At 48.0% G+C, this 26,172-nt stretch overlaps 2 protein-coding genes across 2 annotated transcripts; both read right to left on the bottom strand.

Moving 5' to 3' along the window:
* Positions 1-3,905: 3,905 nt before the first annotated feature.
* LOC120047358 (gap junction alpha-3 protein-like) lies at positions 3,906-5,189 on the bottom strand. The gene is made up of 2 exons (XM_038992882.1): positions 5,061-5,189; positions 3,906-4,927 (listed from the first exon to the last, which is right to left on the bottom strand). The coding sequence occupies exons 1-2, from the start codon at positions 5,187-5,189 to the stop codon at positions 3,944-3,946; spliced, it is 1,113 nt and encodes a 370-aa protein (XP_038848810.1). The 3' UTR covers positions 3,906-3,943.
* Positions 5,190-24,615: 19,426 nt separating this feature from the next.
* Positions 24,616-26,172, bottom strand: LOC120047357 (gap junction beta-1 protein-like). Its single transcript, XM_038992880.1, has 2 exons — positions 26,154-26,172; positions 24,616-25,457 (listed from the first exon to the last, which is right to left on the bottom strand). The coding sequence occupies exon 2, from the start codon at positions 25,441-25,443 to the stop codon at positions 24,616-24,618; it is 828 nt and encodes a 275-aa protein (XP_038848808.1). The 5' UTR covers positions 25,444-25,457; positions 26,154-26,172.

The following is a 26,172-nucleotide window of genomic DNA, read 5'->3' as shown; positions in this document are numbered from 1 at the left end:
TGGTCCCTAGTCCAAGGTAGTGTACTCTATGGTCCCTAGTCCAAGGTAGTGTACTCTATGGTCCCTAGTCCAAGGTAGTGTACTCTATGGTCCCTAGTCCAAGGTAGTGTACTCTATGGTCCCTAGTCAAGGTAGTGTACTCTATGGTCCCTAGTCCAAGGTAGTGTACCCTATGGTCCCTAGTCAAGGTAGTGTACTCTATGGTCCCTAGTCCAAGGTAGTGTACTCTATGGTCCCTAGTCCAAGGTAGTGTACTCTATGGTTCCTAGCCCAAGGTAGTGTACTCTATGGTCCCTAGTCCAAGGTAGTGTACTCTATGGTCCCTAGTCCAAGGTAGTGTACTCTATGGTTCCTAGTCCAAGGTAGTGTACTCTATGGTCCCTAGTCCAAGGTAGTGTACCCTATGGTCCCTAGTCCAAGGTAGTGTACCCTATGGTCCCTAGTCCAAGGTAGTGTACTCTATAGTCCCTAGTCCAAGGTAGTGTACTCTATGGTCCATAGTCCAAGGTAGTGTACTCTATGGTCCCTAGTCCAAGGTAGTGTACTCTATGGTTCTTAGTCCAAGGTAGTGTACTCTATGGTTCCTAGTCCAAGGTAGTGTACTCTATGGTCCCTAGTCCAAGGTAGTGTACTCTATGGTCCCTAGTCCAAGGTAGTGTACTCTATGGTCCCTAGTCCAAGGTAGTGTACTCTATGGTCCCTAGTCCAAGGTAGTGTACTCTATGGTCCCTAGTCCAAGGTAGTGTACTCTATGGTCCCTAGTCCAAGGTAGTGTACTCTATGGTCCCTAGTCCAAGGTAGTGTACTCTATGGTCCCTAGTCCAAGGTAGTGTACTCTATGGTCCCTAGTCCAAGGTAGTGTACTCTATGGTCCCTAGTCCAAGGTAGTGTACTCTATGGTCCTTAGTCCAAGGTAGTGTACTCTATGGTCCCTAGTCCAAGGTAGTGTACTCTATGGTTCCTAGTCCAAGGTAGTGTACTCTATGGTCCCTAGTCCAAGGTAGTGTACTCTATGGTCCCTAGTCCAAGGTAGTGTACTCTATGGTCCCTAGTCCAAGGTAGTGTACTCTATAGTCCCTAGTCCAAGGTAGTGTACTCTATGGTCCCTAGTCCAAGGTAGTGTACTCTATGGTCCCTAGTCCAAGGTAGTGTACCCTATGGTCCCTAGTCCAAGGTAGTGTACCCTATGGTCCCTAGTCCAAGGTAGTGTACTCTATGGTCCCTAGTCCAAGGTAGTGTACTCTATGGTCCCTAGTCCAAGGTAGTGTACTCTATGGTCCCTAGTCCAAGGTAGTGTACTCTATGGTCCCTAGTCCAAGGTAGTGTACTCTATGGTCCCTAGTCCAAGGTAGTGTACTCTATGGTCCCTAGTCCAAGGTAGTGTACTCTATGGTCCCTAGTCCAAGGTAGTGTACTCTATGGTCCCTAGTCCAAGGTAGTGTACTCTATGGTCCCTAGTCCAAGGTAGTGTACTCTATGGTCCCTAGTCCAAGGTAGTGTACTCTATGGTCCCTAGTCCAAGGTAGTGTACTCTCTGGTCCCTAGTCCAAGGTAGTGTACTCTATGGTCCCTAGTCCAAGGTAGTGTACTCTATGGTCCCTAGTCCAAGGTAGTGTACTCTATGGTCCCTAGTCCAAGGTAGTGTACTCTATGGTCCCTAGTCCATGGTAGTGTACTCTACGGTTCCTAGTCCAAGGTAGTGTACTCTATGGTCCCTAGTCCAAGGTAGTGTACCCTATGGTCCCTAGTCCATGGTAGTGTACTCTATGGTCCCTAGTCCAAGGTAGTGTACTCTATGGTCCCTAGTCCAAGGTAGTGTACTCTATGGTCCCTAGTCCAAGGTAGTGTACTCTATGGTCCCTAGTCCAAGGTAGTGTACTCTATGGTCCCTAGTCCAAGGTAGTGTACTCTATGGTCCCTAGTCCAAGGTAGTGTACTCTATAGTCCCTAGTCCAAGGTAGTGTACTCTATGGTTCCTAGTCCAAGGTAGTGTACTCTACGGTCCCTAGTCCAAGGTAGTGTACTCTATGGTCCCTAGTCCAAGGTAGTGTACTCTATGGTCCCTAGTCCAAGGTAGTGTACTCTATGGTCCCTAGTCCAAGGTAGTGTACTCTATAGTTCCTAGTCCAAGGTAGTGTACTCTATGGTCCCTAGTCCAAGGTAGTGTACTCTATGGTCCCTAGTCCAAGGTAGTGTACTCTATGGTCCCTAGTCCAAGGTAGTGTACTCTATGGTCCCTAGTCCAAGGTAGTGTACTCTATGGTCCCTAGTCCAAGGTAGTGTACTCTATGGTCCCTAGTCCAAGGTAGTGTACTCTATGGTCCCTAGTCCAAGGTAGTGTACTCTATGGTCCCTAGTCCAAGGTAGTGTACCCTATGGTCCCTAGTCCAAGGTAGTGTACTCTATGGTCCCTAGTCCAAGGTAGTGTACTCTATGGTTCCTAGTCAAGGTAGTGTACTCTATGGTCCCTAGTCCAAGGTAGTGTACTCTATGGTCCCTAGTCCAAGGTAGTGTACTCTATGGTCCCTAGTCAAGGTAGTGTACTCTATGGTCCCTAGTCCAAGGTAGTGTACTCTATGGTCCCTAGTCCAAGGTAGTGTACTCTATGGTCCCTAGTCCAAGGTAGTGTACTCTATGGTCCCTAGTCCAAGGTAGTGTACCCTATGGTCCCTAGTCCAAGGTAGTGTACTCTATGGTCCCTAGTCCATGGTAGTGTACTCTATGGTCCCTAGTCCAAGGTAGTGTACCCTATGGTCCCTAGTCCAAGGTAGTGTACTCTATGGTCCCTAGTCCAAGGTAGTGTACTCTATGGTCCCTAGTCCAAGGTAGTGTACTCTATGGTCCCTAGTCCAAGGTAGTGTACTCTATGGTCCCTAGTCCAAGGTAGTGTACTCTATGGTCCCTAGTCCAAGGTAGTGTACTCTATGGTCCCTAGTCCAAGGTAGTGTACTCTATGGTCCCTAGTCCAAGGTAGTGTACCCTATAGAGAATAGGGTACCATTTGGTTCAGACAAAGTGAAAACAGCGCCCTCTGTCCTCAACAGGTTTAAAGTGCATCCAGGGTTATTATTCTTCGACACGTAGAAACAAATTAAACATGACATCTTGATTCAAACATGTTTTTACTTGGTCAAATGTTAAATAACATCCTTTTCCCCAATATAGCGTCAGTAACACAACACAACACGTTCAATAACTACATGTCGAATATATCCTCTTATTCTTCAGAGTCTGAAATGCACAAACATGTTCAATATAATAGTTGTTGTATTTAATGGACGTAATCCTTCTATTCCACGTAGAGACCAGGACCAGAAGGGTTTTCTAAAAGAGTTTGAAGACGTCACGGTTCGTCATCTATTATGAAACCCATTTGTCCTTCATAGATCGTGTTTTACAAACGTAACGGTCAATTTATTTGTCCTTCATAGATCGTGTTTTACAAACGTAACAGTCAATTTATTTGTCCTTCATAGATCGTGTTTTACAAACGTAACAGTGAATTTATTTGTCCTTCATAGATCGTGTTTTACAAACGTAACAGTGAATTTATTTGTCCTTCATAGATCGTGTTTTACAAACGTAACAGTGAATTTATTTGTCCTTCATAGATCGTGTTTTACAAACGTAACGTTCAAAGTTTATTTGTGTGTCTTACAAATGTCAATTCCCCCCCAGTGAGTCAAAGCTCTGCCAGCCACCAGGCCACGGGGGGCAGGATGGCCTCGGGTCTGTTGGACACCACTGTGTCCCAAATGGCACTCTATTCCCTATATAGTGATCTACTTTGGACCGGAGCCCTGGACTCTCAGGCCTCGGTCAAAGGTAGTGCACTATATAGGGAATAGGGTGCCATTTGGGACAGCACCCTAAGAATGCTTTTCAAGCAACATAAGACCCTCGGCAGGAACCTGAGACATCGTCACAGCAACCTAAGCCCCTCTCAGATCTTCAGATCGTCTATTCTGGTCTTGTTGTTGCCGTGTTTAGCAGCGGTGCGTCCAGCCCGGGCTAGAGATGGGGAACCTGGCTCCGATCCCCCCCATGTTTCTCCTCCGCCTTTCTTCCCTTTCAAGTCCCCCTCCTCGTCCGGCTGCTTGCTGCCACTCCTCTCCACCGCCAAGTTGTCCTTGTTCTGCTTGTAGGCTGCCTTGTTGTGGTAGGGCTGGTAGGTGGAGTCAGTCTCCTCAGATAGAGGGGACATGTTGTAGCTGGGGACAGGAGGGTATGCCGACTGGACCTGGTAGGCTGGCTGGCCTCCGTGGTAGGGGTCGTAGCTGGGAGCGTAGGGTACTGCCTCGTCCACCTCGCTGGGCTCCTTGGAGTCTGAGCTCAGATCCTCCCGGTGGTACTTGATGCCCTGGCGACACTTAGTGGACCCCAGGTGGTACATCTCTATCAGGTTGAGGAACAGAGACAAAATGGCCACTACTAGCATGAAGATGATAAAGATGGTTTTCTCTGTGGGTCGGGAGATGTAACAGTTGACTGTGTTGGGGCAGGGCGAGCGGTCACAGGTGTACATGGGCTGCAGCTGGAAGCCGTAGAGCAGGTACTGCATGACGATGAAGCCCACCTCGAACAGCGTCTTGAAGATGACGTTGAACACGTAGGTCCTGAGTAGTTCCCCCTTCAGTCGAACCCTACCCTTGTCGTCCCTCACCGGGGCCTTACAGGCCTTGGTCTCCAGCAAGGGTGGTTTATCCCCGGCCCGCTCTGCGTCCTTCTCTCTCTGCTTCTGTTTCTCCTCCATCCTCACCAGGTGTAATATATGACCCAGGTAAATGAGGGTGGGCGTGGAGACAAAGATGATCTGGAGGACCCAGAAGCGGACGTGAGAGATGGGGAAGGTGATGTCATAACAGACGTTCTCACATCCAGGCTGCTTGGTGTCACAGGTGAACCCCGACTGCTCGTCCCCCCACACCTACCGGGAACACAACGGAAATAACAAGTTGCATTTAAAAAATAAAATACATTTTAGTGTGTGTATGGTTGTACTCCAATGGCTGATGCAACTCTAAACGTATTTTTAAAGGTGTCAAATAATAATTATTCACCTTCTCTGCTGCGGCGCTCAGGACCAAGATCCTAAAGATGAAGAGGACCGTGAGCCAGACCTTTCCCACTACGGTGCTGTGTTCCTGAGCTTTCTCCAACAACTTCCCCAGCAGGTTCCAGTCCCCCATGGTAGTAGCAGATTACTGTGGCTGTAGGGAGGGACAGCGAGAGGAGAGAGGGACTAGTTTAAACAGAGACAGCAGGTTCTAGTCCCCCCATGGTAGTAGCAGATTACTGTGGCTGTAGGGAGGGACAGCGAGAGGAGAGAGGGACTAGTTTAAACAGAGACAGCAGGTTCTAGTCCCCCCATGGTAGTAGCAGATTACTGTGGCTGTAGGGAGGGACAGCGAGAGGAGAGAGGGACTAGTTTAAACATAGACAGCAGGTTCTAGTCCCCCCATGGTAGTAGCAGATTACTGTGGCTGTAGGGAGGGACAGCGAGAGGAGAGAGGGACTAGTTTAAACAGAGACAGCAGGTTCTAGTCCCCCCATGGTAGTAGCAGATTACTGTGGCTGTAGGGAGGGACAGCGAGAGGAGAGAGGGACTAGTTTAAACAGAGACAGCAGGTTCTAGTCCCCCGTGGTAGTAGCAGATTACTGTGGCTGTAGGGAGGGACAGCGAGAGGAGAGAGGGACTAGTTTAAACAGAGACAGCAGGTTCCAGTCCCCCATGGTAGTAGCAGATTACTGTGGCTGTAGGGAGGGACAGTGAGAGGAGAGAGGGACTAGTTTAAACATAGACAGCAGGTTCTAGTCCCCCATGGTAGTAGCAGATTACTGTGGCTGTAGGGAGGGACAGCGAGAGGAGAGAGGGACTAGTTTAAACATAGACAGCAGGTTCTAGTCCCCCATGGTAGTAGCAGATTACTGTGGCTGTAGGGAGGGACAGCGAGAGGAGAGAGGGACTAGTTTAAACAGAGACAGCAGGTTCCAGTCCCCCATGGTAGTAGCAGATTACTGTGGCTGTAGGGAGGGACAGCGAGAGGAGAGAGGGACTAGTTTAAACATAGACAGCAGGTTCCAGTCCCCCCATGGAAGTGACAGATCAGAGCCCTGGCTGTAGGGAGAGAAAAATACTAGCTAACCACAGATCACAAATGTGGCTGGAGAGAGAGACCGAAGGGAACGGGGAGAGAGGGTTCATGTCCCACATGGTAGCAAGATCAAGGGACAGACATACTAGTTAATGTGTCTGGAGCAGAGAGAGACTAGACTAGTTAATGTGTCTGGAGGAGAGAGAGACTAGACTGGTTAATGTGTCTGGAGGAGAGACTAGACTAGTTAATATGTCTGGAGGAGAGAGAGACTAGACTAGTTAATATGTCTGGATGAGAGAGAGACTAGACTAGTTAATGTGTCTGGAGGAGAGAGAGAGACTAGACTAGTTAATGTGTCTGGAGGAGAGACTAGACTAGTTAATGTGTCTGGAGGAGAGAGAGAGACTAGACTAGTTAATGTGTCTGGAGGAGAGAGAGACTAGTTAATGTGTCTGGAGGAGAGAGAGACTAGTTAATGTGTCTGGAGGGGAGAGACTAGACTAGTTAATGTGTCTGGAGGAGAGAGAGAGACTAGACTAGTTAATGTGTCTGGAGGAGAGAGAGACTAGACTAGTTAATATGTCTGGAGGAGAGAGAGACTAGACTAGTTAATATGTCTGGAGGAGAGACTAGTTAATGTGTCTGGAGGAGAGAGAGACTAGTTAATGTGTCTGGAGGAGAGAGAGACTAGTTAATGTGTCTGGAGGAGAGAGAGAGACTAGTTAATGTGTCTGGAGGAGAGAGAGAGACTAGACTAGTTAATGTGTCTGGAGGAGAGAGAGACTAGACTAGTTAATGTGTCTGGAGGAGAGAGAGAGACTAGACTAGTTAATGTGTCTGGAGGAGAGAGAGACTAGTTAATGTGTCTGGAGGAGAGAGAGACTAGTTAATGTGTCTGGAGGGGAGAGACTAGACTAGTTAATGTGTCTGGAGGAGAGAGAGAGACTAGACTAGTTAATGTGTCTGGAGGAGAGAGAGACTAGACTAGTTAATATGTCTGGAGGAGAGACTAGTTAATGTGTCTGGAGGAGAGAGAGACTAGTTAATGTGTCTGGAGGAGAGAGAGACTAGTTAATGTGTCTGGAGGAGAGAGAGAGACTAGACTAGTTAATGTGTCTGGAGGAGAGAGAGAGACTAGACTAGTTAATGTGTCTGGAGGAGAGAGAGACTAGACTAGTTAATGTGTCTGGAGGAGAGAGAGACTAGACTAGTTAATGTGTCTGGAGGAGAGAGAGAGACTAGACTAGTTAATGTGTCTGGAGGAGAGAGAGAGACTAGACTAGTTAATGTGTCTGGAGGAGAGAGAGACTAGACTAGTTAATGTGTCTGGAGGAGAGAGAGACTAGACTAGTTAATGTGTCTGGAGGAGAGAGAGACTAGACTAGTTAATGTGTCTGGAGGAGAGAGAGAGACTAGACTAGTTAATGTGTCTGGAGGAGAGACTAGACAAGACTAGTTAATGTGTCTGGAGGAGAGAGAGAGAGACTAGACTAGTTAATGTGTCTGGAGGAGAGAGAGAGACTAGACTAGTTAATGTGTCTGGAGGAGAGAGAGAGACTAGACTAGTTAATGTGTCTGGAGGAGAGAGAGAGACTAGACTAGTTAATGTGTCTGGAGGAGAGAGAGAGACTAGTTAATGTGTCTGGAGGAGAGAGAGAGACTAGACTAGTTAATGTGTCTGGAGGAGAGAGAGAGACTAGACTAGTTAATGTGTCTGGAGGAAAGAGAGAGACTAGACTAGTTAATGGGTCTGGAGGAGAGAGAGACTAGTTAATGTGTCTGGAGGAGAGAGAGACTAGACTAGTTAATGTGTCTGGAGGAGAGAGAGAGACTAGACTAGTTAATGTGTCTGGAGGAGAGACTAGACAAGACTAGTTAATGTGTCTGGAGGAGAGAGAGAGACTAGACTAGTTAATATGTCTGGAGGAGAGAGAGACTAGACTAGTTAATGTGTCTGGAGGAGAGAGAGAGACTAGACTAGTTAATGTGTCTGGAGGAGAGAGAGACTAGACTAGTTAATGTGTCTGGAGGAGAGAGAGAGACTAGACTAGTTAATGTGTCTGGAGGAGAGAGAGAGACTAGACTAGTTAATATGTCTGGAGGAGAGAGAGAGACTAGACTAGTTAATGTGTCTGGAGGAGAGAGAGAGACTAGACTAGTTAATGTGTCTGGAGGAGAGAGAGACTAGACTAGTTAATGTGTCTGGAGGAGAGAGAGACTAGACTAGTTAATGTGTCTGGAGGAGAGACAAGACTAGTTAATATGTCTGGAGGAGGGAGAGACTAGACTAGTTAATATGTCTGGAGGAGGGAGAGACTAGACTAGTTAATATGTCTGGATGAGAGAGAGACTAGACTAGTTAATGTGTCTGGAGGAGAGAGAGAGACTAGTTAATATGTCTGGAGAAGAGAGAGGCTAGACTAGTTAATGTGTCTGGAGGGGAGAGAGAGACTAGACTAGTTAATGTGTCTGGAGGAGAGAGACTAGACTAGTTAATATGTCTGGAGGAGAGAGAGAGACTAGACTAGTTAATGTGTCTGGAGGAGAGACAAGACTAGTTAATATGTCTGGAGGAGAGAGAGACTAGACTAGTTAATATGTCTGGAGGAGAGAGACTAGACTAGTTAATGTGTCTGGAGGAGAGAGAGAGACTAGACTAGTTAATGTGTCTGGAGGAGAGAGAGACTAGACTAGTTAATGTGTCTGGAGGAGAGAGAGAGACTAGACTAGTTAATGTGTCTGGAGGAGAGAGAGAGACTAGACTAGTTAATATGTCTGGAGGAGAGAGAGAGACTAGACTAGTTAATGTGTCTGGAGGAGAGAGAGGCTAGACTAGTTAATGTGTCTGGAGGAGAGAGAGAGACTAGACTAGTTAATGTGTCTGGAGGAGAGAGACTAGACTAGTTAATGTGTCTGGAGGAGAGAGAGAGACTAGACTAGTTAATGTGTCTGGAGGAGAGAGAGACTAGTTAATGTGTCTGGAGGAGAGAGAGACTAGTTAATGTGTCTGGAGGAGAGAGAGAGACTAGACTAGTTAATGTGTCTGGAGGAGAGAGAGAGACTAGACTAGTTAATGTGTCTGGAGGAGAGAGAGACTAGTTAATGTGTCTGGAGGAGAGAGAGACTAGTTAATGTATCAAACTATATCTATGATCGTATGCTATCCATTCATGTTTATGGTATGTTATTTTTATATCTGCGAATTAACCAATGATATCAGCCCACACCCGGCCATGAATACAGACACCTGTGTGTCCTTTGACACTATATAAACTAGTGAACTGCAGTGTTTGTTATTATACCCTGATAAACTAGTGACTGACTCACAACAGGAGACAACTATCCTCAACGTGCTGAGTGTCCCTGTCTTTCACTAGACTGACTCACAACAGGAGACAACTATCCTCAACATGCTGAGTGTCCCTGTCTTTCACTAGACTGACTCACAACAGGAGGGCCAAGATCAGAGGAGTATCCCAAGCTGTGTGTGTGTGTGTGTGTGTGTGTGTGTGTGTGTGTGTGTGTGTGTGTGTGTGTGTGTGTGTGTGTGTGTGTGTGTGTGTGTGTGTGTGTGTGTGTGTGTGTGTGTGTCTTCACACCTCTGACTACAGGGCAGGTAGTGACACAGACAGGTTTATGTTACATTTAGGATCGGGTATATTTGGAGTGTGGACAGGAGGACAGCAGGTTGTAGCCAGGGATAGTATAGAGAGAGGTCTGTGTGTGTCTAGAGACTAGAGCCAGTCTAACAGTCATTACAGACTGTAGGAATTAGACAGTATTTAGTTATAACTAGAGACTAGAGCCAGTCTAACAGACATTACAGACTGTAGGAATTAGACAGTATTTAGTTATAACTAGAGACTAGAGCCAGTCTAACAGACATTACAGACTGTAGGAATTAGACAGTATTTAGTTATAACTAGAGACTAGAGCCCGTCAAACAGACATTACAGACTGTAGGAATTAGACAGTATTTAGTTATAACTAGAGACTAGAGCCAGTCTAACAGACATTACAGACTGTAGGAATTAGACAGTATTTAGTTATAACTAGAGACTAGAGCCAGTCTAACAGACATTACAGACTGTAGGAATTAGACAGTATTTAGTTATAACTAGAGACTAGAGCCAGTCTAACAGACATTACAGACTGTAGGAATTAGACAGTATTTAGTTATAACTAGAGACTAGAGCCCGTCAAACAGTCATTACAGACTGTAGGAATTAGACAGTATTTAGTTATAACTAGAGACTATAGCCAGTCTAACAGACATTACAGACTGTAGGAATTAGACAGTATTTAGTTATAACTAGAGACTAGAGCCAGTCTAACAGACATTACAGACTGTAGGAATTAGACAGTATTTAGTTATAACTAGAGACTATAGCCAGTCTAACAGACATTACAGACTGTAGGAATTAGACAGTATTTAGTTATAACTAGAGACTAGAGCCAGTCTAACAGACATTACAGACTGTAGGAATTAGACAGTATTTAGTTATAACTAGAGACTATAGCCAGTCTAACAGACATTACAGACTGTAGGAATTAGACAGTATTTAGTTATAACTAGAGACTAGAGCCAGTCTAACAGACATTACAGACTGTAGGAATTAGACATTATTTAGTTATAACTAGAGACTAGAGCCAGTCTAACAGACATTACAGACTGTAGGAATTAGACAGTATTTAGTTATAACTAGAGACTATAGCCAGTCTAACAGACATTACAGACTGTAGGAATTAGACAGTATTTAGTTATAACTAGAGACTAGAGCCAGTCTAACAGTCATTACAGACTGTAGGAATTAGACAGTATTTAGTTATAACTAGAGACTATAGCCAGTCTAACAGTCATTACAGACTGTAGGAATTAGACAGTATTTAGTTATAACTAGAGACTAGAGCCAGTCTAACAGACATTACAGACTGTAGGAATTAGACAGTATTTAGTTATAACTAGAGACTAGAGCCTGTCTAACAGACATTACAGACTGTAGGAATTAGACAGTATTTAGTTATAACTAGAGACTAGAGCCAGTCTAACAGTCATTACAGACTGTAGGAATTAGACAGTATTTAGTTATAACTAGAGACTAGAGCCAGTCTAACAGTCATTACAGACTGTAGGAATTAGACAGTATTTAGTTATAACTAGAGACTAGAGCCAGTCTAACAGTCATTACAGACAGATAGTAGATATTATCCATTACTGAGTTTGGACTGTAATCAACAGGTTTAACAGTGGAATCAGTTGGTGAGATTGGGCTGCTACTGTACGTTGTGGGAAAGAGTAAACGATTAAGGACCGTATCCACTTCTGTAATACAACCAAACCATACCTGCATATAACTTTTCAACACTGGGGTTCATTCAGAGTCCTCAACACTGTATTCATTTACATCTGATACGTTACTCATTTAGAGTACCTATTCAACCTCTCAAATAATGAGAATTAGTATTGGTATTCGGGAGGACTCTTACCATGATGTGTGTTGTGTTTCTGGGTTAATGAGCCAAGTCCCCACCTTTCTGTGTTACTGGACCAAGTCCCCACCTTTCTGTGTTACGGGGCCAAGTCCCCACCTTTCTGTGTTACGGGGCCAAGTCCCCACCTTTCTGTGTTACTGGACCAAGTCCCCACCTTTCTGTGTTACTGGGCCAAGTCCCCACCTTTCTGTGTTACGGGGCCAAGTCCCCACCTTTCTGTGTTACGGGGCCAAGTCCCCACCTTTCTGTGTTACGGGGCCAAGTCCCCACCTTTCTGTGTTACTGGGCCAAGTCCCCACCTTTCTGTGTTACTGGGCCAAGTCCCCACCTTTCTGTGTTACTGGGCCAAGTCCCCACCTTTCTGTGTTACTGGGCCAAGTCCCCACCTTTCTGTGTTACGGGGCCAAGTCCCCACCTTTCTGTGTTACTGGGCCAAGTCCCCACCTTTCTGTGTTACTGGGCCAAGTCCCCACCTTTCTGTGTTACTGGGCCAAGTCCCCACCTTTCTGTGTTACGGGGCCAAGTCCCCACCTTTCTGTGTTACTGGGCCAAGTCCCCACCTTTCTGTGTTACTGGGCCAAGTCCCCACCTTTCTGTGTTACGGGGCCAAGTCCCCACCTTTCTGTGTTACTGGGCCAAGTCCCCACCTTTCTGTGTTACTGGGCCAAGTCCCCACCTTTCTGTGTTACGGGGCCAAGTCCCCACCTTTCTGTGTTACTGGGCCAAGTCCCCACCTTTCTGTGTTACGGGGCCAAGTCCCCACCTTTCTGTGTTACTGGGCCAAGTCCCCACCTTTCTGTGTTACGGGGCCAAGTCCCCACCTTTCTGTGTTACTGGGCCAAGTCCCCACCTTTCTGTGTTACTGGGCCAAGTCCCCACCTTTCTGTGTTACGGGGCCAAGTCCCCACCTTTCTGTGTTACGGGGCCAAGTCCCCACCATTCTGTGTTACGGGGCCAAGTCCCCACCTTTCTGTGTTACTGGACCAAGTCCCCACCTTTCTGTGTTACGGGGCCAAGTCCCCACCTTTCTGTGTTACGGGGCCAAGTCCCCACCTTTCTGTGTTACTGGGCCAAGTCCCCACCTTTCTGTGTTACGGGGCCAAGTCCCCACCTTTCTGTGTTACGGGGCCAAGTCCCCACCTTTCTGTGTTACGGGGCCAAGTCCCCACCTTTCTGTGTTACTGGGCCAAGTCCCCACCTTTCTGTGTTACGGGGCCAAGTCCCCACCTTTCTGTGTTACGGGGCCAAGTCCCCACCATTCTGTGTTACGGGGCCAAGTCCCCACCTTTCTGTGTTACTGGGCCAAGTCCCCACCTTTCTGTGTTACTGGGCCAAGTCCCCACCTTTCTGTGTTACGGGGCCAAGTCCCCACCTTTCTGTGTTACGGGGCCAAGTCCCCACCTTTCTGTGTTACGGGGCCAAATCCCCACCTTTCTGTGTTACGGGGCCAAGTCCCCACCTTTCTGTGTTACTGGACCAAGTCCCCACCTTTCTGTGTTACTGGACCAAGTCCCCACCTTTCTGTGTTACGGGGCCAAGTCCCCACCTTTATGTGTTACGGGGCCAAGTCCCCACCTTTCTGTGTTACTGGGCCAAGTCCTCACCTTTCTGTGTTACTGGGCCAAGTCCCCACCATTCTGTGTTACGGGGCCAAGTCCCCACCTTTCTGTGTTACGGGGCCAAGTCCCCACCTTTATGTGTTACGGGGCCAAGTCCCCACCTTTCTGTGTTACGGGGCCAAGTCCCCACCTTTCTGTGTTACGGGGCCAAGTCCCCACCTTTATGTGTTACGGGGCCAAGTCCCCACCTTTCTGTGTTACGGGGCCAAGTCCCCACCTTTCTGTGTTACGGGGCCAAGTCCCCACCTTTCTGTGTTACGGGGCCAAATCCCCACCTTTCTGTGTTACGGGGCCAAGTCCCCACCTTTCTGTGTTACGGGGCCAAGTCCCCACCATTCTGTGTTACGGGGCCAAGTCCCCACCTTTCTGTGTTACTGGGCCAAGTCCCCACCTTTCTGTGTTACGGGGCCAAGTCCCCACCTTTCTGTGTTACGGGGCCAAGTCCCCACCTTTCTGTGTTACGGGGCCAAGTCCCCACCTTTCTGTGTTACGGGGCCAAGTCCCCACCTTTCTGTGTTACGGGGCCAAGTCCCCACCTTTCTGTGTTACGGGGCCAAGTCCTAACAGTACCACACACAGTAATCCAGAGTGTTAGACTGAAACAGGAAGTAGAATATAGAGGTACCTACCTTGTCAGTCTACTGTCCCCAGAAGAGTAGCTCTCTGTGGGACTGAGACCATGTGGCTCCCCTCGTACCCTCCTTCCTTCTGTGTCTCTCCCTCCTCCCCCGTCCCTCTCTCTCTCTCTCCAACCCAGTGAGGCCTATGTGGCTGGTTGCTCCTCTCCGCTCTCTCTCCTGTCCAGGACTCAGCAGATGGAATGCCCTTGAATGGACAGGAAACACCAGACCAGCTCTGGCCACAACAAGGCCGTTCCACACTCCTGTCTTCGCTCCTAGAGTTCCTCTCCGATCCTCTCTCCCTGTCTTCACTCCTAGAGTTCCTCTCCGACCCTCTCTCCCTGTCTTCCCTCCTAGAGTTCCTCTCCGACCCTCTCTCCCTGTCTTCCCTCCTAGAGTTCCTCTCCGATCCTCTCTCCCTGTCTTCACTCCTAGAGTTCCTCTCCGACCCTCTCTCCCTGTCTTCCCTCCTAGAGTTCCTCTCCGACCCTCTCTCCCTGTCTTCACTCCTAGAGTTCCTCTCCGATCCTCTCTCCCTGTCTTCACTCCTAGAGTTCCTCTCCGACCCTCTCTCCCTGTCTTCGCTCCTAGAGTTCCTCTCCGATCCTCTCTCCCTGTCTTCACTCCTAGAGTTCCTCTCCGACCCTCTCTCCCTGTCTTCGCTCCTAGAGTTCCTCTCCGATCCTCTCTCCCTGTCTTCGCTCCTAGAGTTCCTCTCCGATCCTCTCTTCCTGTCTTCCCTCCTAGAGTTCCTCTCCGATCCTCTATCCCTGTCTTCACTCCTAGAGTTCCTCTTCGACCCTCTCTCCCTGTCTTCCCTCCTAGAGTTCCTCTCCGATCCTCTATCCCTGTCTTCGCTCCTAGAGTTCCTCTCCGACCCTCTCTCCCTGTCTTCCCTCCTAGAGTTCCTCTCCGATCCTCTATCCCTGTCTTCGCTCCTAGAGTTCCTCTCCGACCCTCTCTCCCTGTCTTCGCTCCTAGAGTTCCTCTCCGACCCTCTCTCCCTGTCTTCCCTCCTAGAGTTCCTCTCCGATCCTCTATCCCTGTCTTCGCTCCTAGAGTTCCTCTCCGACCCTCTCTCCCTGTCTTCCCTCCTAGAGTTCCTCTCCGATCCTCTATCCCTGTCTTCACTCCTAGAGTTCCTCTCCGACCCTCTCTCCCTGTCTTCACTCCTAGAGTTCCTCTCCGACCCTCTCTCCCTGTCTTCACTCCTAGAGTTCCTCTCCGACCCTCTCTCCCTTCCAACCAGCTGAACACCACTGCTACTGATACTGCTGCTAGCCAAGACCAACTCTCCCTCCCTCAATCCCCTCCCTCTATCCCCCGGGGTTACATTTGGCCCAGGGCTGAGGGCACTCTCTAACGTCTAATATGAGAGCCCCTGGCCCATCTCCCCAGCCTGGTTGAGGTGATTGACAGGGCAGCTGGCCAATAAGCTTGACTTTCTGGTCTGTCTGGCATCAAGTGCAGCTCATTGCTAAATATAGGGGAAGGGTGTCTCTGTCAATGTGGTGTAGGAGGGCAGGGGGCATGACTTCATGTGGGTGTCCCTAATGGCACCCTATTCACCATATAGTGCACTACTTTAGACCAGAGCCCTATTCTCTATATAGTGTACTACTTTAGACCAGAGCCCTATTCTCTATATAGTACACTACTTTAGACCAGAGCCCTACGGCACCCTATTCCCTATATAGTGCACTACTTTAGACCAGAGCCCTACGGCACCCTATTCCCTATATAGTGCACTACTTTAGACCAGAGCCCTACGGCACCCTATTCCCTATATAGTGCACTACTTTATACCAGAGCCCTATTCCCTACATAGTGCACTACTTTATATCAGAGCCATATGGGTGACCAGAGCCCGATGAGCACTACATTTGGAACAGGGTGCCATTTGGGACACAGCTTTGGAGAAGAGCAGCCGTTCAGGTCCTGAAGCCACCAATGACAGGCAGGCGAAGAATGTTTAAAGCCACCAATGACGGGAGTGTAACGGAGGGAATGACAAGACTCCAACGTAGACAGCTCCAGGAAGGCTGCTATAGGGAGCTCTGGTAAACACTGCATGGATACACTGTACACTAAGACGTGAAGCCAGAGGTTGGGATCTATTACAACATACTGCTACTGACACTTTGCCACGTCAGTCATTGTTATAAACCATGTCAACACATGAGTTGTTCAAATCATTGTGGATTTTATTCCTTAAATGTACAGTAATATATATATATATACTGTTCCAACCTGTTTCATCTGTCAAATATACACCATGGACTGGATTAGGGTTGCAAAATTCCGTTTACTTTCCCCAGAAATCCCGTTTTTAGAATTCCCGGGAATCAAGACGGAATAAGCAGGAACTCTGGTATCCTCCAACTGTAACGATGTGCGCTGAGAGTCGGGAAGCAAGTTCAGAGAGTGAGTGTTTTAATAAATAAACACAACGTAATACACAAACAAGAAACACGAACAACGCACAGAACGGACACAGAAACAATGACGCCTGAGGAAGGAACCAAAGGGAGTGACAGATATAGGGCAGGTAATCAGGGAGATGATGTGAGTCCAGGTGAGTGTCATAATGCGCGTAACGATGGTGACAGGTGCGCGTAACGATGGTGACAGGTGTGCGTAACGATGGTGACAGGTGTGCGTAACGATGGTGACAGGTGCGCGTAACGATGGTGACAGGTGAGCGTAACGATGGTGACAGGTGTGCGTAACGCTGGTGACAGGTGTGCGTAACGCTGGTGACAGGTGTGCGTAACGCTGGTGACAGGTGTGCGTAACGCTGGTGACAGGTGTGCGTAACGCTGGTGACAGGTGTGCGTAACGCTGGTGACAGGTGTGCGCCATAACGAGCAGCCTGGTGACCTAGAGGCCGGAGAGGGAGCACACGTGACACCACAACCAGGATTTATGGGAAGTAACAGGAATGTAGATGAATCCCTATATAGTGTAACTAAAGCAGAAATAAAGAGTTGTTGTTGAATGACAAGCGCAGGTTCAATTCAATATCTTTATAATTCTTGTAATTTTACTGTACAACAAAATGTATTTAGCCTTCTATGAGAACAATGTGCATGATTAAATTATAAACTGACAAACTGGAAACTAGACAGAAATAGAGAGGAGAATAATTATATTACAGTACAATAACTTTCATTAAATATGAAAAATAAATAATATTATACAAATAAAATGATTTAATGGCATAAAAAAAACACTGTAGGTAAATGTCAAATGGCAGCAGCCTGTTTTCAACCAATCAAAAACCAGGATGTTATTGGCTAATCTACTTTGCCTAGTAACGCCCAAACCTGAAGAAAGAAAAATGAATTCTCTCTCTAATCTCTGCCTCTTCATAGGTTCCACTGCACATCACGTGACTTCTCAACAATGACACCATTTCTGGGCAGATCCAGAATAATGACCCGTTCAAACTCAGTTCATTGTGTTGAGATGACTGATGTTTAACACGTCTGAGAATCTAGAAACACCATCAGTAACATGTTGAGATGACTGATGTTTAACACGTCTGAGAATCTAGAAACACCACCAGTAACATGTTGAGATGACTGATGTTTAACACGTCTGAGTATCTAGAAACACCATCAGTAACATGTTGAGATGACTGATGTTTAACACGTCTGAGTATCTAGAAACACCACCAGTAACATGTTGAGATGACTGATGTTTAACACGTCTGAGAATCTAGAAACACCACCAGTAACATGTTGAGATGACTGATGTTTAACACGTCTGAGTATCTAGAAACACCATCAGTAACATGTTGAGATGACTGATGTTTAACACGTCTGAGAATCTAGAAACACCATCAGTAACATGTTGAGATGACTGATGTTTCTTTTAAAAAAAGAAATCACTGAAACTTTCCATAAGCACAAAAAGCTTATTTCTCTGAAATGTTGTGCACCAATTTGTTTACATCCCTGTTAGTGAGCATTTTTCCCTTGACAAGATAATCCATCCACCTGACAGATTTGGCATATCAAGAAGCTGATTAAACAGCATGATCATTACACAGGTGCACCTTGTGCTGGGGACAATAAAAGGCCACTCTGAAATGTGTAGTTTTGTCACACAACACAATGCCACAGATGTCTCAAGTTTTGAGGGAGCGTGTAATTGGCATGCTGACTACAGGAATGTCAGCAAGAGCTGTTTACAGATCATTTTATGTTCATTTCTCTACCATAAACCACCTCCAACATCGTTTTAGAGAATTTGGCAGGACGTTCAACCGGCCTCACAATCGCAGACCACATGTGACCACGCCAGTCCAGGACCTCCACATCCGGGTTCTTCACCTGCAGGATCGTCTGAGGGGGGTGGAGGCGGTGCTGAGGAGTATTTATGTCTGCAATAAAGCCCTTTTGTGGGGAAAAACTCATTCTGATTGGCTGGGCCTGGCTCCCCAGTGGGTGGGCCTATGCCCAGTCATGTGAAATCCATAGATTCGGGGCAAATACATTTTTAAAAAGTGAAATTGTTGAAATTGTTGCATGTTGCGTTTATATATTTGTTCAGTATAGTACCGGTCTGAGAAGATAGAAACACAATGACTAACGCCGATAGGGAAGAGGTCAGAGACCTGACCGTGTGGTGCCAGGACAACAACCTCTCCTTCAATGTGATCAAGACAAAGGCGATGATTGTGGACTACAGGAAAAGGAGGACCGAGCACGCCCCCATTCTCATCGACGGGGCTGTAGTGGAGCAGGTTGAGAGCTTCAAATTCCTAGGTGTCCACATCAACAACAAACTAGAATGGTCCAAACACACTAAGACAGTCGTGAAGAGGGCACGACAAAGCCTATTCCCCCTCAGGAAAGTAAAAAGATTTGGCATGGGTCCCCAGATCCTTAAAAGGTTCTACAGCTGCACCACCGAGAGCATCCTGACGGGTTGCATCACTGCCTGGTATGGCAACTGCTTGGCCTCCGACCGCAAGGCACTACAGAGGGTAGTGCGTATGGCCCAGTACATGGGGCAAAGCGTCCTGCCATCCAGGACCTCTATACCAGGCGGTGTCATAGGAAGGCCCAAAAATTGTCAAAGACTCCAGCCACCCCAGTCATAGACCGTTCTCTCTGCTACCACACGGCAAGCGGTACCGGAGCGCCAAGTCTAGGTCCAAGAGGCTTCTAAACAGCTTCTACCCCCAAGTCATAAGACTCCTGAACAGCTAATTAAATGGCTACCCAGACTATTTGCATTGCCCCCCCCACCCCCTTCTACGCTGCTGCTACTCTCTGTTATTATCTAGGCATAGTCACTTTAATAACTCTACCTACATGTACATATTACCTTGACACCGGTGCCCCCGCAAATTGACTCTGTACCGGTACCCACTGTATTTAGCCTCCACATTGTACCGGTACCTCCTGTTTATAGCCTCCACATTGACTCTGTACCGGTACCCCCTGTATATAGCCTCCACATTGACTCTGTGCCGGTACCCCCTGTATATAGCCTCCACATTGTACCGGTACCCCCTGTATATAGCCTCCACATTGACTCTGTACCAGTACCCCCTGTATATAGCCTCCACATTGACTCTGTACCGGTACCCCCTGTATATAGCCTCCACATTGACTCTGTACCGGTACCCCCTGTATATAGCCTCCACATTGACTCTGTACCGGTACCCCCTGTATATAGCCTCCACATTGACTCTGTACCGGTACCCCCTGTATATAGTCTCCACATTGACTCTGTACCGGTACCCCCTGTATATAGCCTCCACATTGACTCTGTACCGGTACCCCCTGTATATAGTCTCCACATTGACTCTCTACCGGTACCCCCTGTATATAGCCTCCACATTGACTCTGTACCGGTACCCCCTGTATATAGCCTCTACATTGACTCTGTACCGGTACCCCCTGTATATAGCCTCCACATTGTACCGTAACCCCCTGTATATAGCCTCCACATTGACTCTGTACCGGTACCCCCTGTATATAGCCTCCACATTGACTCTGTACCGGTACCCCCTGTATATAGCCTCCACATTGTACCGGTACCCCCTGTATATAGCCTCCACATTGACTCTGTACTGGTACCGCCTGTATATAGCCCCCACATTGACTCTGTACTGGTACCCCCTGTATATAGCCTCCACATTGACTCTGTACCAGTACCCCCTGTATATAGCCTCTACATTGACTCTGTACCGGTACCCCCTGTATATAGCCTCCACATTGACTCTGTACCGGTACCCCCTGTATATAGCCTCCACATTGTACCGGTACCCCCTGTATATAGCCTCCACATTGACTCTGTACCGGTACCGCCTGTATATAGCCTCCACATTGACTCTGTACCGGTACCCCCTGTATATAGCCTCCACATTGTACCGGTACCCCCTGTATATAGCCTCCACATTGACTCTGTACTGGTACCCCCTGTATATAGCCTCCACATTGACTCTGTACCGGTACCCCCTGTATATAGCCTCCACATTGACTCTGTACCGGTACCCCCTGTATATAGCCTCCACATTGACTCTGTACCGGTACCCCCTGTATATAGTCTCCACATTGACTCTGTACCGGTACCCCCTGTATATAGTCTCCACATTGACTCTGTACCGTAACACCCTGTATATAGCCTCCACATTGACTCTGTACCGTAACACCCTGTATATAGCCTCCACATTGACTCTGTACCGTAACACCCTGTATATAGCCTCCACATTGACTCTGTACCGTAACACCCTGTATATAGCCTCCACATTGACTCTGTACCGTAACACCCTGTATATAGCCTCCACATTGACTCTGTACCGGTACTGCCTGTATATAGCCTCCACATTGACTCTGTACCATAACACCCTGTATATAGTCTCCACATTGACTCTGTACCGGTACCCCCTGTATATAGCCTCCACATTGACTCTGTACCGTAACACCCTGTATATAGCCTCCACATTGACTCTGTACCGTAACACCCTGTATATAGCCTCCACATTGACTCTGTACCGTAACACCCTGTATATAGCCTCCACATTGACTCTGTACCGGTACCCCCTGTATATAGCCTCCACATTGACTCTGTACCGGTACCCCCTGTATATAGCCTCCACATTGACTCGGTACCGGTACCCCCTGTATATAGCCTCCACATTGACTCGGTACCGGTACCCGCTGTATATACGATGAGTAGATTAACAATATGTTTATCTTTCATTTGCTGTATTGGACTTGTTAATGTGTGAAAGTTACATATTTCCCAAAAATATTTTAGAATTTCCCGCGCTGCCTTTTCAGCGGAATGTTGTCAGGGGTTCCGCTAGCGGAACGTGTGTCCTAGAAAGGTTAATGGGGGTTGTCAGTAGTCCATCTTCGGACATCCAGTTTTCCACTTCGCTGCTGCTAACCCTAGTACTGATAGTACTGACCCTAGTACTGACCCTAGTACTGATAGTACTGACCCTAGTACTGACCCTAGTACTGATAGTACTGACCCTAGTACTGACCCTAGTACTGATAGTACTGACCCTAGTACTGACCCTAGTACTGACCCTAGTACTGACCCTAGTACTGATAGTACTAAAACAACGTTTTCTGTGCACCATTAAAAATACTTTTAATGTCTTAATAATGAGTGATCCGTTCCTGCTGTAGGAGTAGTCTCCATTCTGTAGGAGTAGTCTCTGTGCCATAGGAGTAGTCTCCCTGCTGTAGGAGTAGTCTCCATTCTGTAGGAGTAGTCTCCGTGCTGTAGGAGTAGTCTCCGTGCTGTAGGAGTAGTCTCCGTGCTGTAGGAGTAGTCTCCGTGCTGTAGGAGTAGGCTCCCTGCCGTAGGAGTAGTCTCCCTGCCGTAGGAGTAGTCTCCCTGCTGTAGGAGTAGTCTCCCTGCTGTAGGAGTAGTCTGTAGGAGTAGTCTGTAGGAGTAGTCTCCATTCTGTAGGAGTAGTCTCCGTGCCGTAGGAGTAGTCTCCGTGCCGTAGGAGTAGTCTCCCTGCTGTAGGAGTTGTCTCCCTGCTGTAGGAGTTGTCTCCCTGCTGTAGGAATAGTCTGTAGGAGTAGTCTCCATTCTGTAGGAGTAGTCTCCGTGCCGTAGGAGTAGTCTCTGTGCTGTAGCAGTAGTCTGTAGGAGTAGTCTCCATGCCGTAGAAGTAGTCTCCCTGCTGTAGGAGTAGTCTCCCTGCTTTAGGATTAGTCTCTCCGCTGTAGGAGTAGTCTATAGGAGTAGTCTCCATTCTGTAGGAGTAGTCTCTGTGCTGTAGCAGTAGTCTATAGGAGTAGTCTCCATGCCGTAACAGTAGTCTCCATGCCGTAGAAGTAGTCTCCCTGCTGCAGGAGTAGTCTCCATGCTGCAGGAGTAGTCTCCTGGCTGTAGGAGTAGTCTCCCTGCTGTAGGAGTAGTCTCCCTGCTGTAGGAGTAGTCTATAGGAGTAGTCTCCGTGCTGTAGGAGTAGTCTCCCTGCTGTAGGAGTAGTCTATAGGAGTAGTCTCCCTGCTGTAGGAGTAGTCTATAGGAGTAGTCTCCGTTTTGTAGGAGTAGTCTCCCTGCTGTAGGAGTAGTCTCCGTTTTGTAGGAGTAGTCTCCCTGCTGTAGGAGTAGTCTATAGGAGTAGTCTACGTGATATAGGAGTAGTCTCCTGGCTGTAGGAGTAATCTCCCTGCTGTAGGAGTAGTCTCCTTGCTGTAGGAGTAGTCTCCGTGCCGTAGGAGTAGTCTCCCTATTGTAGGAGTAGTCTATAGGAGTAGTCTCCGTTTTGTAGGAGTAGTCTCCCTGCTGTAGGAGTAGTCTCCGTTTTGTAGGAGTAGTCTCCCTGCTGTAGGAGTAGTCTATAGGAGTAGTCTACGTGATATAGGAGTAGTCTCCTGGCTGTAGGAGTAATCTCCCTGCTGTAGGAGTAGTCTCCTTGCTGTAGGAGTAGTCTCCGTGCCGTAGGAGTAGTCTCCCTGCTGTAGGAGTTGTCTCCCTGCTGTAGGAATAGTCTGTAGGAGTAGTCTCCATTCTGTAGGAGTAGTCTCCGTGCCGTAGGAGTAGTCTCTGTGCTGTAGCAGTAGTCTGTAGGAGTAGTTTCCATGCCGTAGAAGTAGTCTCCCTGCTGTAGGAGTAGTCTCCCTGCTTTAGGAGTAGTCTCTCCGCTGTAGGAGTAGTCTATAGGAGTAGTCTCCATTCTGTAGGAGTAGTCTCTGTGCTGTAGCAGTAGTCTATAGGAGTAGTCTCCATGCCGTAACAGTAGTCTCCATGCCGTAGAAGTAGTCTCCCTGCTGCAGGAGTAGTCTCCATGCTGCAGGAGTAGTCTCCTGGCTGTAGGAGTAGTCTCCCTGCTGTAGGAGTAGTCTCCCTGCTGTAGGAGTAGTCTATAGGAGTAGTCTCCGTGCTGTAGGAGTAGTCTCCCTGCTGTAGGAGTAGTCTATAGGAGTAGTCTCCCTGCTGTAGGAGTAGTCTCCTTGCTGTAGGAGTAGTCTCCTTGCTGTAGGAGTAGTCTCCCTGCTGTAGGAGTAGTCTCTTTGCTGTAGTAGTAGTCTCCCTGCTGTAGGAGCAGTCTCCCTGCTGTAGGAGTAGTCTCCCCGCTGTAGGAGTAGTCTCCCCGCTGTAGGAGTAGTCTCCCCGCTGTAGGAGTAGTCTCCCCGCTGTAGGAGTAGTCTCCCCGCTGTAGGAGTAGTCTCCCCGCTGTAGGAGCAGTCTCCCCGCTGTAGGAGCAGTCTCCCCGCTGTAGGAGTAGTCTCCCCGCTGTAGGAGTAGTCTCCCCGCTGTAGGAGTAGTCTCCCCGCTGTAGTAGTAGTCTCCCTGCTGTAGGAGTAGTCTCCCCGCTTTAGTAGTAGTCTCCCCGCTGTAGGAGCAGTCTCCCCGCTGTAGGAGTAGTCTCCCCGCTGTAGGAGCAGTCTCCCCGCTGTAGGAGTAGTCTCCCCGCTGTAGGAGTAGTCTCCCCGCTTTAGGAGTAGTCTCCCCGCTGTAGGAGTAGTCTCCCCGCTGTAGGAGCAGTCTCCCCGCTGTAGGAGCAGTCTCCCCGCTGTAGGAGCAGTCTCCCCGCTGTAGGAGTAGTCTCCCCGCTGTAGGAGCAGTCTCCCCGCTGTAGGAGTAGTCTCCCCGCTGTAGGAGTAGTCTCCCCGCTGTAGGAGTAGTCTCCCCGCTGTAGGAGTAGTCTCCCCGCTGTAGGAGTAGTCTCCCCGCTGTAGGAGTAGTCTCCCCGCTGTAGGAGCAGTCTCCCCGCTGTAGGAGTAGTCTCCCCGCTGTAGGAGTAGTCTCCCCGCTGTAGGAGTAGTCTCCCTGCTGTAGGATCAGTCTCCCCGCTGTAGGAGTAGTCTCCCCGCTGTAGGAGTAGTCTCCCCGCTGTAGGAGACTCAGTGAGTTCCAATACAATGGGTTTGTCAAGTCATGTGCTGAAACAAATGTTCCTTTATCCACCAGTTCCTGCGCCGAGGTTGAGAGACAAAACAGTGACTGTGTCGATCACGATGAAACAAAGTTCTCCCTCCAATCCAGCATTGAGTTTGTCCGGGTTAGTTTGTTCTTCTTTATATCCTACCACCGTTAGGAATGTTGAGAACATAGCACCAGCCACTAGAATAAATAGATGAAGAAATGAACGAGTGAATGATTGATGTTATTACTAGATGGAGCCATTGAGGATTTCTATACAGTATGGTTCCAAGCTGGTGGCGTTCATTAGTTTGAAGCAGTGAAAATTAGTGGGAACTAGGACTAGGCAGCCTATCAGAAAGCTTGAGCACCGTTTTCCTTCTCCATAGGCAGCAAATCAGGACACCTCTCTCCCTCCAGGGCAGCCTATCAGAAAGCAGAGCACCTCTCTCCCTTCTCCATAGAGGTTTTCCTAGCTCCCACGGTGAACTTGAACTTCGACTGGTCAGCGATCATCTGGTTGATTTCATTCTGTTTGTAGGAGGACAGTTTCTGACCGATCCCTGCTACCTTAGTCTCTTCCCGGTTACCATGGATACACCTCAGACAGGCTCTGCCAATCAGGTAGGCCACCTCGGCCAGGTTGAGGAGAACACACACCCCCGACACGGAGAGCATGAACACGGTGAAGATGGTTTTCTCTGTGGGTCGCGACACGAAGCAGTCCACAGTGTTGGGACAGGGGTACGAGTCACACTTGACCAGACGGAACATCTTGAAGTCAGGGTAGATCAGGTAGAATATATAAAGGAAGCCGACTTCCAGAACGATCCTAAACAGCACACTGATCATGTAGGTCCACCAGAGGGCGCCTGCGATCGCAAACTTCTGATTCTTGATTTGTTCCAGCTCCTTAGGGGAAACGCGCCCGGACTTCTTCACGATCTTCTTGTTGATGTGTCTGCGATGGGCTACATGCATGGCCACTAGGAGAGCAGGCGTGGACACCAGGATGAGCTGCAAGGCCCACAGGCGGATGTGTGAGATGGGAAAGAACTGGTCATAGCAGACAGAGTTGCAGCCGGGCTGCTCGGTGTTGCAGGTGAATCCAGACTTCTCGTCACCCCAGACCGACTCGGCCGCCACCACGAGGACCAGGATTCTGAAGATGAAGATGACAGACAACCAGATGCGGCCGATGCCGGTGGAATGCCTGTTTACGCCGCTGATCACGGCGTAAAAGGACCCCCAGTTCATTTTCGATTCCAGGTCTGGAGAGGAGAAACAAGAAGGGACATAGTTCAGACTGTTTAATGTTGACGTTTCAGCTCTAAAAGCTTTTCTCAAGCCCAGTCTGGAAAGGAGAAATGTCAAGCGGATGATCACACTCAGGAGAATAACTGTTCTTTAAAAGAATATAGGATTTAGGGAACAACTTTATGTCGACAATGTATTGATACAAGCTGACGTTCGATCACACTCGGAAGGGTGGTCATTCTTATAAACCATTTCAAGGAAACATGTAATGAAGGATTCAGGGGACATCAAAGTACATAACATGTTGGTAACGTATTGATACAATCATTGAAACTGTACAATCTCTGAGTCAATCCATAATAAAGGCAGGCAATCAAACCTGTAGTGAGGAAGAAAGAGTTCTTAAAGAACCCCACAGGTGTACTGTACCCCACAGGTGTACTGTATGTATCCAACCAACCATCATCAGAAAAAACTTGAGCTCAAATCCTAAAAACACCAGACACATCGGACAGAAAAACAATTCTCAAACGTACTAATGTAGACAAAAAAAACAGAACTTTCCTCCTACATAATCAACAACACCCAACCTAACACACCCTTGTCTATGTCCCCTTTCCCTATAAAAGTGCACTACTTTCAACCAGGGCCCACTACATAGGGTGTGATTTAGAAAGGAGCCTCAGTATTCCCTGAGCTGTTGGTCCTACCAGTCTCCACCGGCGGCGT

The sequence above is a fragment of the Salvelinus namaycush genome, chromosome 5, assembly GCF_016432855.1.
Source record: "Salvelinus namaycush isolate Seneca chromosome 5, SaNama_1.0, whole genome shotgun sequence".
Taxonomy (NCBI): domain Eukaryota; kingdom Metazoa; phylum Chordata; class Actinopteri; order Salmoniformes; family Salmonidae; genus Salvelinus; species Salvelinus namaycush.
This window is presented reverse-complemented; position numbering and strand designations above follow the sequence as displayed.